A 16,054-nucleotide genomic window follows, 5' to 3' on the forward strand; every position below is an offset into this window, starting at 1 on the left:
TTCTGAACACTTCGAAGAAACTCATGCCATTGGTTGAAATTGTTCAGATGGTCAAAAACTGTACTAAACTGTACTTAAAATAAAATATATGGATAACTTTTAAGGAATTATTTTTGTAAAGTCGAAAATACACAATTTATACAATATATCCTTCACAAGTTATCATTTATTTTCATTTACTCTGTATAAAAACAGGAACACTTACTACTGGCCTTTTCCCCCTGACATAACACTCTAAAAGTTTAAAAAATAGCTGACACCAGATATTTACAGAGTCGAATCTGATAGCAGTTATTTGTCACAGTCAACATTCAAAAACATTTCATTCTTTTTGAGACCAACATTCCATCCTTCAAACGTGGTTAAGTCAGCTGGATTCATTTTTGAATAACTTTGCATAAATGTTGGACATCTACTGGGATAATTAGCTTGTTAATTCACAACAAGCAGATGTCAGATATGTTTATCAACTTTTAAGCATGCTTCAAGAATGGAAACTTGTGTCTTACTCCAGGTAAAGTAGCCAAGTTAGCCACTTTTGAAGAATGGAACCCAGTCAGTTATTACAAGAAATCCAAAGAAATCCAATCATGATTATCTCAGTTTTACACAGCAACAAACAACTTTATATATAAACACACATTCTCAACAGCTCAAAATTTCAATTTCAAACTCAAGCAAAATTGACAATAAAACAAAACAATGTAAACTTTTCCTAGGTTGTTAATAAATATGACATTAATACCAGTAAGTACAGCTTGAAGCTGAGATGGGGATCTCATAGATACATTAATGCAATATAACACTCACTAGAGAGTAATCACATGCTGAAAATAGTACAAATGCATTAACGACAACCTCTATTTGTTGTTATTAAGTGCTTCAGATAGTGACATTAAATGGGAATCACCTTGGGTTCAGTATTGTAACTCCACTGGCCTACCTTACTGTTCAGTCAAGGCATACTTCTAGATGTACACCCGGTCAAAGACAAAATAATACACAACACAAATTCATCACAGGCCACTACACAATGATTTCATTGGGAGAGCAGGTCATTTATCTGATGAGGTAACATTAGGTTCTATTTCTAAATGCTTGCATGGCCACATTAGCTGCTCATGCACTCAAAATACTATGTAGATCAATACCTTAAAACGGAGCCCCAGCTGCAGTTAGAAAAATACATTAACAGTTACGTGGCTGGAAATGCTGTCTTGAGTAGTTTGAAATATAATGGAAGACGAGGCCAACGGAGTTGCACTGAGCCAAATAGAGAGCAGGAGGGTGCACTTAAATGCCACAATTACAGTTAGAACTTACATGTAGAATAAGGCATTTAGGTCAAACCTATTGAGAAAATGAGGCAAAACAAGGACAAGATGTCATTTATATGCTCTGATGCTCCAGAAAAACATCATTTGTTGCCTGCAGCAGGGGTTGAGTTGAGGCTGTCGAGCTGGCCACAGAACTCAGCCGTTCTGCCCTCTGCAGGCCTGGAGGAACAAACGCCTCACAGCTGCCACTAGTGCTGAGATTCAAGTAATCCTGCAAGACACAATTGTAAACCTGCAGTAACTGAAGAAACTGGTTCAATGCATGCAATTTTTGAGCAAAGCTGACTCAAAACGTACATGTTTGGTGGTCTCCGACAGAAGGTGTTCAGTCCTTTCCACCAGTTTCTTGAAGGTTGGTCTCTTCAGAGGGTCAGCACTCCAACACCATCGCATGACCTCATAACTGAAAACACATACACAAATGCCTTGTCATCATGTGCATCAGACACAGAGATATAACCTACAAAAGTTAGAGGTCAGTCTCTTTAAAAAAAAAAAAGAAATTAATACTTATAGTAATAATTCTGCAAGGACGCATTAAAACATTTTAATTGTTACAAAAGTAATTTATACGTTTACAAAAAAATTTTTTTTTCAGGTAAGTGTCAATAAATTCATGAAAGAACCCTTCAAAAATGTACCACAGTTTCCATAAAATATTAAGCAGCACAAAATTGATAATAATGTTACTTGAGCACAAAATCACGTTGTTAGAATGATTTCTGAAGGGAAGGATTCAGTGGAAAATTCAGCTTTGTATGAAAATTAATAAAGTTTATGCCACATTATAACATAAATCTAAAAGGCAATTGTTTATAACTCACAATTCTAAAAATGTTTCTCTTAATTCTGGCTTTACATATATTTGTTTAATTTTTTTCTACAACAGAATAACATCAAAAAGGCAACGGTGACATTTTTTCCTTACAATTCTGACTATATTTTTGCAATTGCAACAAGTTTATATTAAGAAAAAAAAGTCACACTTTCGATAAATTTCTTACCATATTGTGCATGCTATAGATACAGTATTGTTCAAAATAATAGCAGTACAATGTGACTAACCAGAATAATCAAGGTTTTTAGTATATTTTTTATTGCTACGTGGCAAACAAGTTACCAGTAGGTTCAGTAGATTGTCAGAAAACAAACAAGACCCAGCATTCATGATATGCACGCTCTTAAGGCTGTGCAATTGGGCAATTAGTTGAAAGGGGTGTGTTCAAAAAAATAGCAGTGTCTACCTTTGACTGTACAAACTCAAAACTATTTTGTACAAACATTTTTTTTCTGGGATTTAGCAATCCTGTGAATCACTAAACTAATATTTAGTTGTATGACCACAGTTTTTTAAAACTGCTTGACATCTGTGTGGCATGGAGTCAACCAACTTGTGGCACCTCTCAGCTGTTATTCCACTCCATGATTCTTTAACAACATTCCACAATTCATTCACATTTCTTGGTTTTGCTTCAGAAACAGCATTTTTGATATCACCCCACAAGTTCTCAATTGGATTAAGGTCTGGAGATTGGGCTGGCCACTCCATAACATTAATTTTGTTGGTTTGGAACCAAGACTTTGCCCGTTTACTAGTGTGTTTTGGGTCATTGTCTTGTTGAAACAACCATTTCAAGGGCATGTCCTCTTCAGCATAGGGCAACATGACCTCTTCAAGTATTTTAACATATGCAAACTGATCCATGATCCCTGGTATGCGATAAATAGGCCCAACACCATAGTAGGAGAAACATGCCCATATCATGATGCTTGCACCTCCATGCTTCACTGTCTTCACTGTGTACTGTGGCTTGAATTCAGAGTTTGGGGGTCGTCTCACAAACTGCCTGTGGCCCTTGGACCCAAAAAGAACAATTTTACTCTCATCAGTCCACAAAATGTTCCTCCATTTCTCTTTAGGCCAGTTGATGTGTTCTTTGGCAAATTGTAACCTCTTCTGCACATGCCTTTTTTTTAACAGAGGGACTTTGCGGGGGATTCTTGAAAATAGATTAGCTTCACACAGACGTCTTCTTACTGTCACAGTACTTACAGGTAACTCCAGACTGTCTTTGATCATCCTGGAGGTGATCATTGGCTGAGCCTTTGCCATTCTGGTTATTCTTCTATCCATTTTGATGGTTGTCTTCCGTTTTCTTCCACGTCTCTCTGGTTTTGCTCTCCATTTTAAGGCATTGGAGATCATTTTAGCTGAACAGCCTATCATTTTTTGCACCTCTTTATAGGTTTTCCCCTCTCTAATCAACTTTTTAATCAAAGTACGCTGTTCTTCTGAACAATGTCTTGAACGACCCATTTTCCTCAGCTTTCAAATGCATGTTCAACAAGTGTTGGCTTCATCCTTAAATAGGGGCCACCTGATTCACACCTGTTTCTTCACAAAATTGATGACCTCAGTGATTGAATGCCACACTGCTATTTTTTTGAACACACCCCTTTCAACTAATTCAACTAATTGCCCAATTGCACAGCCTTAAGAGCGTGCATATCATGAATGCTGGGTCTCATTTGTTTTCTGAGAATCTACTGAACCTACTGGTAACTTGTTTGCCATGTAGCAATAAAAAAATATACGAAAAACCTTGATTATTCTGGTTAGTCACATTGTACTGCTATTATTTTGAACAATACTGTATAAAACACTGAGCTGTTTACAGACAGGTAAAATTCTCTTACACTTCACTTGGGGCAAACTCAGGCTCGCTCATTCTGTATCCATCTTGTATCATCTTATAGAATGTGGATCCAACTGGAATACCCGGATATGGCGTGTTACCTGCAGGCAGATTTTCACCTCATAAGACCTTCATAATGATTCACTTACAGGCATTGTATTATGTGTAGGTGTGATATTTAATAAGCCTGATACCAGCTCATACATACCCAGAGAGAAGATCTCCCACAATAGGATGCCATAGGACCAGACATCACTCTCAAAAGTGTACACGCAAGCAAACAGGCTCTCTGGGGACATCCATTTCACAGGTAAACGTGCCTATACAGAAAACACATCATACGTGATACTAAACAATGTATTAACATGTTTTTGGGTAATACGGTATCAAGCAATATCACATTCACAAACCTAGGGATAGTCAAAAATGAACATCTATGCATAATTCACTCAACATCATGTTTTTTCAAACCAGTGTAGAATTCTGGGGAGCACAGAAAATATTTTGAAAACTGTTTGTCGATATATTAATCCATGGGGTTGTTTTTTTTTTTTTTTTTTCTGTTTTTATATGAACTTAAATAGCTAAAACATTCTTCAAAATACCTTCTTTTGTGTTCCACAAAAGAAATTAAGTCATACAGATGACATAAGTGTGAGTAAATGATTATATACCTGCAAATGAATGGCTCATTTAAGATATATAAATATATATAAAATCTAAGAATATTAGATATTTAGAATATTAATATAGAGGTTTAAGTGTGGTAAATGATATACTGCACTTCCTCACATTTCCTCTCAGGACGTAGCTGGAATCTCTTGTGATGTCACGTGCCAAACCGAAATCACATATCTTTGCTACCCGACCCTGAGTCAGTAATACATTCCTGGCAGCCAGATCTCTGTGAATACACTTAAAACACATAGCAATACAGATCAAAAAAGACATATTCACTACTGAGACAAAAATTCAATATGAGAATCAAGAAAGCATAACATTTCAAGGACTGCATGTTTAACGCACTCTGAAATTTGAGAGGTGAATAAACCTAATATACGCTTACATTTTTGGATGTGAGGAAGTCCATGCCTTTAGCAACTTGATATGAGAAGCTGAGTAAATCCTCAGTATCCAAAGAGAGATCATCTTTATCATCGCACCATTCTGAGAGGCATGATACAGAATGAAAATTATACATTAAAAAGATGCTGGGGGTTTAAATGGTTGTACTGTATTTTGCTTGTATTCTTTTGAAATGCACCTACCTGTCTGATTCGATCTTTTCTGATACGACCTCATGGGCATGTATCCATTATCAGTGCCCTCTCTGTGTGTGTTCATGCATATAATAGATGGTGTATAACATTACTAAAACCCAACAATGGACATCTATACATCTGCACCATATTTCTCACACACATATTTTACCTTGAAGGCTGTGTTTGGCTGAGCAGATTTTTGTAATAACCATCGCTTGTTTTGGAACTGAAAAATGCATCCCGCGTTCTTCTCAGGAAATTCAGTAGGTCGCCATAGCAACAGTATTCTGTGATCACCAGAGTGGGGCCTGTTGGAAAATGTCACTTTAATAATTTTCCACAAATGAATTTTATGTCAAAATATTTCAGCTTTGTGTCGTCTTAACCATGAGTGACTGTATAAATCTCAGACCCCAAAAATAAAAATATGGAACTGGAATGACATGAGGGAAAAAGACAATCCATTTTATAATAAACTCATAAATATCTTTAATCTGTGACCACTATTATTCACATACCTCCTACTGTACAGGCACCAAGCAAGTTGACAATGTTTATATGATTGCCAATGTAGCTCAGAACCTTCAGCTCTGACATTAGAGCCTCTTTCTCAGTGGAGTGAGCACTCGCTTTGGGAAACATTCAGAGACACATACATTCATTTGTTAGATTAAACATGTTAACGTGATTAAAAATATACTGCAGGAAAACAACAATAAACCCATGTTTTATGTATTTTATCAACCAGTGATTGGAATCTTTATAAACATGCTTTACACATTACATAATACATGTAGGCATATAAATACTTACGTTTTAGCATTTTTACAGCAACGATGGATACTGTATCAGCTGAGCAAAGTCCATATGCTGTAGCTGACACCACTTTCCCAAACGCTCCAGAGCCGAGGACTTTACCTTCGTCGTGACAAAAGCAAACTTTTAGCTCTTATTTAACATTATTATTTTGAAATTCACCCCATTTAAATAAAAAATCAAGTAGATGATTACTGTAGGTACAGTATTGTTCAAAATAATAGCAGTACAATGTGACTAAACAGAATAATCAAGGTTTTTAGAATATTTTTTATTGCTATGTGGCAAACAAGTTACCAGTAGGTTCAGTAGATTGTCAGAAAACAAACAAGACCCAGCATTCATGATATGCACGCTCTTAAGGCTGTGCAATTGGGCAATTAGTTGAAAGGGGTGTGTTCAAAAAAATAGCAGTGTCTACCTTTGACTGTACAAACTCAAAACTATTTTGTACAAACATTTTTTTTTCTGGGATTTAGCAATCCTGTGAATCACTAAACTAATATTTAGTTGTATGACCAGAGTTTTTTAAAACTGCTTGACATCTGTGTGGCATGGAGTCAACCAACTTGTGGCACCTCTCAGCTGTTATTCCACTCCATGATTCTTTAACAACATTCCACAATTCATTCACATTTCTTGGTTTTGCTTCAGAAACAGCATTTTTGATATCACCCCACAAGTTCTCAATTGGATTAAGGTCTGGAGATTGGGCTGGCCACTCCATAACATTAATTTTGTTGGTTTGGAACCAAGACTTTGCCCGTTTACTAGTGTGTTTTGGGTCATTGTCTTGTTGAAACAACCATTTCAAGGGCATGTCCTCTTCAGCATAGGGCAACATGACCTCTTCAAGTATTTTAACATATGCAAACTGATCCATGATCCCTGGTATGCGATAAATAGGCCCAACACCATAGTAGGAGAAACATGCCCATATCATGATGCTTGCACCTCCATGCTTCACTGTCTTCACTGTGTACTGTGGCTTGAATTCAGAGTTTGGGGGTCGTCTCACAAACTGCCTGTGGCCCTTGGACCCAAAAAGAACAATTTTACTCTCATCAGTCCACAAAATGTTCCTCCATTTCTCTTTAGGCCAGTTGATGTGTTCTTTGGCAAATTGTAACCTCTTCTGCACATGCCTTTTTTTTAACAGAGGGACTTTGCGGGGGATTCTTGAAAATAGATTAGCTTCACACAGACGTCTTCTAACTGTCACAGTACTTACAGGTAACTCCAGACTGTCTTTGATCATCCTGGAGGTGATCATTGGCTGAGCCTTTGCCATTCTGTTTATTTTTCTATCCATTTTGATGGTTGTCTTCCGTTTTCTTCCACGTCTCTCTGGTTTTGCTCTCCATTTTAAGGCATTGGAGATCATTTTAGCTGAACAGCCTATCATTTTTTGCACCTCTTTATAGGTTTTCCCCTCTCTAATCAACTTTTTAATCAAAGTACGCTGTTCTTCTGAACAATGTCTTGAACGACCCATTTTCCTCAGCTTTCAAATGCATGTTCAACAAGTGTTGGCTTCATCCTTAAATAGGGGCCACCTGATTCACACCTGTTTCTTCACAAAATTGATGACCTCAGTGATTGAATGCCACACTGCTATTTTTTTGAACACACCCCTTTCAACTAATTCAACTAATTGCCCAATTGCACAGCCTTAAGAGCGTGCATATCATGAATGCTGGGTCTCATTTGTTTTCTGAGAATCTACTGAACCTACTGGTAACTTGTTTGCCACGTAGCAATAAAAAAATATACGAAAAACCTTGATTATTCTGGTTAGTCACATTGTACTGCTATTATTTTGAACAATACTGTATATAGTTTTATGGGATTTTTAATTATAGTACTGTACATACATTACCATTCCAAAGTTCGATTTTTTTAAATCTCTCAAGTAACTTTTGCTCAGCGAGACTGCATTTATTTGATCACGAATACAGTAAATCAGTAATATTATTACAATTTGATTTGTATTTTAATGTTTTAAAGTACTATTTATTTCTGTGATTGCAAAAGTTAATTTTCAGAAATGAAAACTGATTCGCTTCTCAAAAACATATATTCTTATTATCAATGTTGAAAACAGTGCTGTTTAATATTTTTGTGGAAACGAGAAACTGAATACATTTTTTCAGGATTCTTCTACAAAGGATTTATTTTAAAAAGACATTTTTCAATTTTGACATTTTGATCAATTTAATGCATCCTTGCTTTTTTAAACAACAACTTACTGACCCCAAAGGTTTGAATGGCAGTGCATGTATGTATTAAATGTGGTAAAACAAGCAGTTTTGCATCTATTACTCAGATTATATAATGATGTTTAAATTTTGTGTATGCCTTTACCAAAACGCAGTCTCTCCCGTGGAAACTCCCATTTGGGGTCATAAGGCAGCTGCGTTGGGTCTATGTAGGTATAACTGTTCCCATCAAAACTTTCAATCACCTTCCAGTGGATCTCATATTTGGGTTTCTATGGCAGAAAATTATATGACAGAATTTATTACTAACAATTCTCTGCTGCTTCATAGTGTCTAGTGTGAGTGTTTTGACTCTGTACCTGCATGAATTTGTAGAGCAGAACCACCAGAAAGAAGCTGAGCAGAACAGATGTAGACATGACACCAGACAGCAGAGGTGTGAACAGCTTATGGGGCACTGTTCTCTCTAGGGTGAGAAACACAAACCCACACATCTATCAATATACACACACTCAAAATATATAACACCACATCTGTGTTTAAACCAGTTGTATTAGTACTTCTTAATTCACTGTGCCATATTAATAAGGCTAGAGTTGTAGGTGAGTGTTTTAAATCTGTTGTTCAGAGGATTTTAAGAGCTTAGAATCAGTTTTAAAATCTAATGTGCACACGCTGCACAAAATAATAATCCCTTGTATCTCTCAACAAGCTCTGAGAACTTTCAGGGATTATCTGTTACTGTGTGTGTGTTAGTGTGTGTGTGTGTTTGTGAGTGTGTGTGTGTGTGAACAGGTTTGTGCCTATCTACTGCTCTCAATAAAACTGTAAGACAAGAATGGCCAACCTCAACAGAACAAGAATGTTGTTTTGTATGTCTGGGGAAATTAGCTAATAATTAACTCAACTATGAGCTAATAAAACTAAAAGTGAAAACTAAATTAAAATTAAGTTAAGCTAAATCAAATCTGACAAAATCTCAATTTGGCTGTACAAATCTCAATGGACTGTACAATGTATTTTACTGTACAGTTTTTAAAAGATTGTATCGTATGCTCGAGCCTGAATTTATCTGCCTAAATACAGTAAAAACTGTAATAACGTGCATTATTACAGCACCAATTACTCAAGTCTTAGGTGTCACGTGACCCTTCAAAAATCACTGGAAAAAGCTGATTGGTGCTCAAAAAACAGTTTTGTTGTTTCTATTAATGATAAAAAACAGTTGTGTCATATCTTGTGGAAATTGTGAGATAAAGAAATAAAGTTAAAATATATGAATACAATTACTTCTATCTTTCTTTGAGGTCAAAGTAGTGTTTGACAAAACTACATTTCCCATCATTCTCTCTTTCACAATAAAACAACAAGATATATTATCTATTACAGACCTAATGCACATTCTTTGCTTTTCATTTTGTCGCATAAGTGCGAAAAAAAGCTTCCTGTATAATTTCTACTTGGAAAAAAAAAAATAATAATAAACATGAAATTGCATCCATTTTGTCCTAAAATCACTTGAAACACATCACATAGTAATTATGACTTCTGAACTTGTAAACAGCAGCTTCCCAAAGGAACTGAAAGCAGCATTAGTGTTTGGGTAAAGTCTGTAGAAATCTTGTTCTTTCTGGTCCTGAGATTGAACTACTGTGCTACAACAGAACTGTAACCACCACAGACATTGAGGGGACCAAGTGTTACTGACCAGTTCACTAAAGTACAGCATGAATTCCAGCATGAAGCATCAGTTTTAACACTAAAAGAGAGTGAGGTAAGATGGAAGTTTGCAAAACATTTAATATTTGACTACTGTTGTATGATAGAAATGTAAAATGACAGTAATATCCAGTGATGCAAATGCTCAACTTTTTAAAATCAAATTTTGCCATTTTGAATGTAAAATATGGTGTCATTAGCTTCATAAAAAAACTGAAAATGAACATTCTCATTTAGCTAGCAAGGTAAACATGAGTGTGTTTGTGTCCTCACCACTGATGGAAAAGAGGGTGTAGGCCTGCTCTCCCTGGGTTGTTGCCACACACTCAAGTGTGTGAAATTTTCCTTTGCTGACATTAAGTCGACTATCCACCTCGCTTCGTCCAAATTCTTCCCCTGACACTCTGACCACAGCAAACTCCTCATCTGCCTGTGTCGCATTCAACAGGTGGGAGCACCTGTCAGAGGTTATAAGTGCTATTTAGAGGCAAAATTATATGACAAACAACTATTATGTTAATTTTTTTTTACCACATTTAATAATCTAAGAAACACTATTCTATTCCAAATGACTTACTGCAGTCTCGTGACGGCATGACTATGCAAAAGTTTGTTTACTCTGGTACTTACATAATATAAGTCAGAGATGTGTGCTATTGTACGGCTGTGGAGTGTGAGTGGCTTATATCAGCCTGTGAGTCATACCGTGTATGTGGCGGCTCGCAGTAGTACCAAGATATTTTTGGGACAGGATATCCTGAAGCAACACACCGCACCTGTCCATCAACCGGCCCCTCCTGGGAAACTATCACTGGTTTACCTAAATGAGAGATTTGCTGTATTTATAGAAAGACTGTAAGAAAATACAATTTATTTAAGGTAAGTAAAGTCCCGTCAATCTTCTGAACTCACATATAACATGGACGGTGAATGACTGATTGACAGATGCATATGTGTGATTGGCTGAGAAAGTGTAGATCCCGCCCTCTGATCCATGAACTCGAACCAACCTTATTTTACTGATGTACCTGTAACATCCAGACAAATATTACTCAATGTCTGTGTAATCTTGACAAAGAAATGTTAGAAAACACACCTAATGGACATGCACAGCTGACAAATGAACTTTATTTTTTTTTTACATTGGGGTTTTATGTTTAATACATAGCAAGGTAAAGTGTATAAGGTAATACTTTAAGGTGATGTAATTACACATCACATGTACTCACTATCGTTATAACAGTACATTATGCATAACTCCAAGCAACTAACCGTAACCTTAACCCTATAGTAAGCACGTCACGGTAACCCTAGAGTAAGTACAATCAATATAGTACTCATTTGTGTACTTAAACTGTAGCAACATCATCTTAAAATAAACCCTTAATAAACATAGATGGAAATAGTTCCATAAATAGTAAAAATAGTAATTGCCCTATTAAATATACAGTTTAATATAATGGGTTAGGGATCAGTGGGTGGAAACTGTTAGTTTTAGGGATATGTAAGGTGGGAGGAGCTGGATCTGGTTCCAGCCTCACCCACTGGAACTTGTGTTCTGCAGTGTGTTCTTGATTTTAATTTACCAGCTTTAATGAAACAATAACATCTGAGGCCCAGCAAAGCTTTGTGGATGGATAAAAACAATGGTGAAGTAACCTTAGAATTGACTGTTTGTGTGTGTATGTGCAGGTGTGCTTACCTGTACTGCTGGTTGTGCAGTGTAATGACGTGTTCAGATGTGTTTTTGAGCTGTTGGTTGTTATAGATCCAGTAGACTTCGGTGGGACTGGGGTATGAAGTCATCTCCACGCTGAGGGTCAGACTTTCTCCCTCTCTCACCTCCACCACCCTGTCTTCTCCCTCCGTAAGGTTAAGGAAACCATGCTCTGCCACACATACACACAGATGCAGATTTTCTGTTGTTTAGCCAATGAAGAATCTTTTGTTTGAAAATGACTTAAGATTCTTACCGTAAACCTCCAAATTGACAGTTGCCATAGAGACACCTTTCTCATTCCTTGCAATACAGCGATAGACTCCTGAGTCATTCATCTTCACAGATTTGATGTGCAGTCCTGCTGAGCGCTGATACTCTCGCGAACCAGGCAGGATGTTTGATTTTTTGCTTTGCATTGCTATCTAAATGATGATTGACAATAACAGCCCAGGTTAGGTACTGTGCTTACAGAGAGCAATCTGAAATTATGTGACAAATGTTTGGATCTAACCGTTTCAGAAGGGATACTCCAGCTCAGGCTGATATCATGGTTGATGTTGATGGTGCTACAGTTGAGCACAAACTCCTGACCCTGAATCAGAATCACATTTTCGATTCTGGATAGGCTGATCGATGGCACTGTCTCCGGAACTGTATTAGAAACAGTATATAGGCACATTAAAGCATAGGCAAACAATTATTAATTTCTATACAGTATATGTATATAAACCATTACATCATAATGATATATACAACTCATAAAGAGTTTTTTGTTTTTGAAAGAAGTCTTTTATGCTCACCATGGTTGCATTTATTAGATTTTTTTGAAGTGAACTATTATTCCTTGTATTTATTCCTTTGATCGCAAAGATACATTTTCAGCAGCCATTACTTTAGTCACATGATCCTTTAGAAATATTCTGATTTGATGCTTAATTATTGTTTTTAAAATAATGGTTTTTCATTATTCAAAGTTTTTGATTTTACGTATTTTTGTGAAAACTGGGATGCTTTTTTCAGAATTCTCTATTGAACATAAAGTTCAGGGAACAGCAATTATTTGAAATAGACATCTTTGTATTGTTATACATTTCTTTATAGTTACTATCAGTTCATTGCATCTTTGCTGAATAATATATTTTTGAAGAATGTGGATAACCCAACAATTGCCTATTTACTTCCATACTATTTTTCCCTACTATGGAAGTCAATGGGTACTGGAAACTGTTTGGTAACTCTCACTCTTCAAAACACCTTTATTTGTGTTCAGCAGAATAATAATAAAAAAAAAAAAAACTCATAATAGATTTGGAACAACTTTAGGGGGAGTTAAACCAAAAAATGTTGACAGAAATGTCATATTTGGGTGAACTATATCTTTTAAGAACTATTCCTATACCTCTTACACACCTGGCCGTACACCCAAGTTATACGGGCTTGATTTCACAGGTTTTTCATCCAGCTCTCCTGCACAAATGTAGCAACCCTCAAAAGCTCTTGAGACATTTTTGATGGTGATCCCTTTCTGGGGGTGTGCATTGTAGGTGAGACCAGCTGGTAGACCAGAGCCCCCACAGGTCAGAAGGGACAGATGATTGACAGCTGGATCTGTTACTAAACAAGGAAGAGTGCCATCTTCTCTTTCCCTGACCAAAATGCCATCCAACATGGAGCGTACTGTAGCAACAATCACTTTCTGGGGAATAATTAACTCAAATGAAGTGAATATTCATGAGTCTATGAATATAACATGCTTATTGCTTACAAATATTAAATTACCCAAAGAGGGAATATTTAATCATTTAAAGGTAACCTTTACTAGAATTAATTTAAGTTACTCTAGACAATCTGTTCGTCCAGCGAACTGGAAGCTAGACTTCCTTATCAAAATCCAATAAAAATACCCTTCTTACAAACTCCAAGAAATATTAATCTTCTGATCAGGAAAAACAATATTTTCTGTGTCTGTACTACTAAGATTACTGAAAATTAATTCATATAAAACAAAGCTCGTAGCGTAGATCACACGATTCAGGGACTTCGATCTCAATGAGCAATAAAACAATTCAATTCAAGCAAATTATAGGATTTAATAAAAACAGACTAAAGAGTACATAACTACAATTCACACGGAGTAAATATGAGTATATAGCAAAACGAAAATACAATTTAAACAAGGTAAATGAACAAGAATAATAATGAGATAAATGAGAGAGGGAGATAAAGAGAGAGAGAGAGAGAGAGAGAGAGAGAGAGAGAGAGGGAAAGTGAAAGTGAAAGCAATCTCAGCGTGGCAATTTCAAACAGTTAACTTTGCAAGAGACCCCAAGTCATTGAATGATTTCACAAACATGGAATAGCCTAGACAACCTTAAACAGCCATTTTAGTTGCGATATAAGAAAGTACTTGCTTTGATTTGGCTCTTGTGCGTAGCTGCGCTCAAATTGTCCGGTCTGTGCGGCCTCAGCGTGGTTCTTTCCAGAGCAGATGATGCGTGAGCTCGATGGTTAACGCGAAGGTAAACTTTGCCAAAAGATGACTAGACTTGAGTTCGTTTGGCTCGTGAAGGCAATTGAACGAAGTCAAATATCAGCAGACAATAAAGAAAAACTAGAATGAAACGAAAAGTAAAGAAGAATAACGGAGAACTTCTTGAAGTCCGGTTGCAAAGCTGGGAATCCTCTTTTCTCTCTGGCGGAATGCCCAGAATACAGGTTTCCCTGAGCTTTTAAGTAAATCTAGGTTTACACCTATTTTTTTAGTATGAGCCAATGAAGTGTAAACAAACTAAGGCGGGAAAAATCTTCTTTGTTTGCTGATCTCCGCCCACTGGTCTAATTTATGGCGATGTCAAAGTTAAACACTTTTCTTAAGCAAGATCGTTCCTCTGACACAATGCATCTTTTTGTAATTTGCTATCAAGATTCGTTAAAGTCGTGTTTTTACGATTATCCAGACACTAAGAACTATGATTTTACCAGTCCCGTATCCAACGATACAGACTTACTATTAACTAAATGCATCTAAAGTTTGCATTAAACACACAGTAACATTCATATATTCCATTATGCCGCATACATACATTTGAGCACAAAAAGGGAGACATTAAAATACATTTAGAGGTAGTTTAAGTAAAATAAGGTCCATGGGCCAGCAAAAATGCTTGTGCCTGTTTTTGAGTGTATGTGCGTCTGTTTCACTGGAATGTGCGATCAAGAAGGGGGGTTGTTTGTCTTCCCTTTTGAAGTTCGATATCGCATCTCTGGATAGTCTCCAAGGTGTTATAACTCTCATCCCCGCCAGGACATTGCCGTCATGGCGGCGCCCAGGGTGGTGAGTTATGTTGTAAGAGGGTTGTAAAACGAAAGTCCTTGTTTTTTCTTTAACTCACGTTCTGGTCTTTGAGTGTAGAATGTGTCAAAAGGGGTCAGGGTTCATTAACATGGAACAGATGGTTGAATACCATCCGCTCATTGGTGTTACAACGCGAAGGTAAACTTTGCCAAAAGATGACTAGACTTAAGTTCGTTTGGCTCGTGAAGGCAATTGAACGAAGTCAAATATCAGCAGACAATAAAGAAAAACTAGAATGAAACGAAAAGTAAAGAAGAATAACAGAGAACTTCTTGAAGTCCGGTTGCAAAGCTGGGAATCCTCTTTTCTCTCTGGCGGAATGCCCAGAACATCGGTTTCCCCGAGCTTTTACGTGAACCTAGGTTCACGCCTAATTTTGAGTATGATCCAATGAAGTGTAAACAAACTGAGGCGGGAAAAATCTTCTTTGTTTGCTGATCTCCGCCCACTGGTCTAATTTATGGCGATGACAAAATTAAACATTTTTCTTAAGCAAGATCGTTCCTCTGAAACAATGCATCTTTTTGTAGTTTGCTATCAAGATTCGTTACAGTCGTGTTTTTACGATTATACAGACACCAAGAACTATAGTTTTATCCATCAAGTATACATTGATATTTAGTTATTCTTAACTAAATGCATATAAAGTTTGCATTAAACACACAGTAACATTCATATATTCCACTATGCCTCATACATACATTTGAGCATGAAAAGGGAGATATTAAAATACATTTAGAGGTAGTTTTAGTAAAAAGGTCCATGGGCTAGCAAAATTGCTTGTGCCTGTTTGTGAAGGTGTGTGCGTCTTTTTGCGCTGGAATGTGCGATCGAAAGGCGGGGGGGTGTTTGTCTTCCCTTTTGAAGTTCGATATCGCATCTCTGGATAGTCTCCGAGGTGTTATAACTCTCATCCACGCCAGGACGTTG

At 36.7% G+C, this 16,054-nt stretch overlaps 1 protein-coding gene across 2 annotated transcripts in view; it reads right to left on the minus strand.

The window, feature by feature from the left end:
* Window positions 1-146: 146 nt before the first annotated feature.
* Window positions 147-16,054, minus strand: part of LOC127987524 (mast/stem cell growth factor receptor Kit-like) — a 33,339-nt gene continuing 17,431 nt past the window's right edge. The window contains exons 3-21 of one of the 2 annotated variants that reach the window (XM_052589880.1): window positions 13,180-13,446; window positions 12,281-12,420; window positions 12,023-12,191; window positions 11,752-11,938; window positions 10,962-11,077; window positions 10,755-10,869; window positions 10,323-10,507; window positions 8,690-8,796; window positions 8,476-8,602; window positions 6,109-6,213; window positions 5,814-5,924; window positions 5,465-5,603; window positions 5,302-5,363; window positions 5,100-5,200; window positions 4,826-4,948; window positions 4,242-4,353; window positions 4,035-4,134; window positions 1,635-1,740; window positions 147-1,548 (exon numbers count right to left, since the gene is read on the minus strand). In XM_052589880.1, coding sequence (XP_052445840.1) covers window positions 1,390-1,548; window positions 1,635-1,740; window positions 4,035-4,134; window positions 4,242-4,353; window positions 4,826-4,948; window positions 5,100-5,200; window positions 5,302-5,363; window positions 5,465-5,603; window positions 5,814-5,924; window positions 6,109-6,213; window positions 8,476-8,602; window positions 8,690-8,796; window positions 10,323-10,507; window positions 10,755-10,869; window positions 10,962-11,077; window positions 11,752-11,938; window positions 12,023-12,191; window positions 12,281-12,420; window positions 13,180-13,446 — 2,531 coding nt within the window. In that variant the 3' untranslated portion in view covers window positions 147-1,389. The remainder of the gene's footprint in view (window positions 1,549-1,634; window positions 1,741-4,034; window positions 4,135-4,241; window positions 4,354-4,825; window positions 4,949-5,099; window positions 5,201-5,301; window positions 5,364-5,464; window positions 5,604-5,813; window positions 5,925-6,108; window positions 6,214-8,475; window positions 8,603-8,689; window positions 8,797-10,322; window positions 10,508-10,754; window positions 10,870-10,961; window positions 11,078-11,751; window positions 11,939-12,022; window positions 12,192-12,280; window positions 12,421-13,179; window positions 13,447-16,054) is intronic. The other variant, XM_052589879.1, reaches the window with a different exon arrangement.

Source organism: Carassius gibelio, chromosome B22 (genome assembly GCF_023724105.1).
Source record: "Carassius gibelio isolate Cgi1373 ecotype wild population from Czech Republic chromosome B22, carGib1.2-hapl.c, whole genome shotgun sequence".
Lineage (NCBI taxonomy): Eukaryota > Metazoa > Chordata > Actinopteri > Cypriniformes > Cyprinidae > Carassius > Carassius gibelio.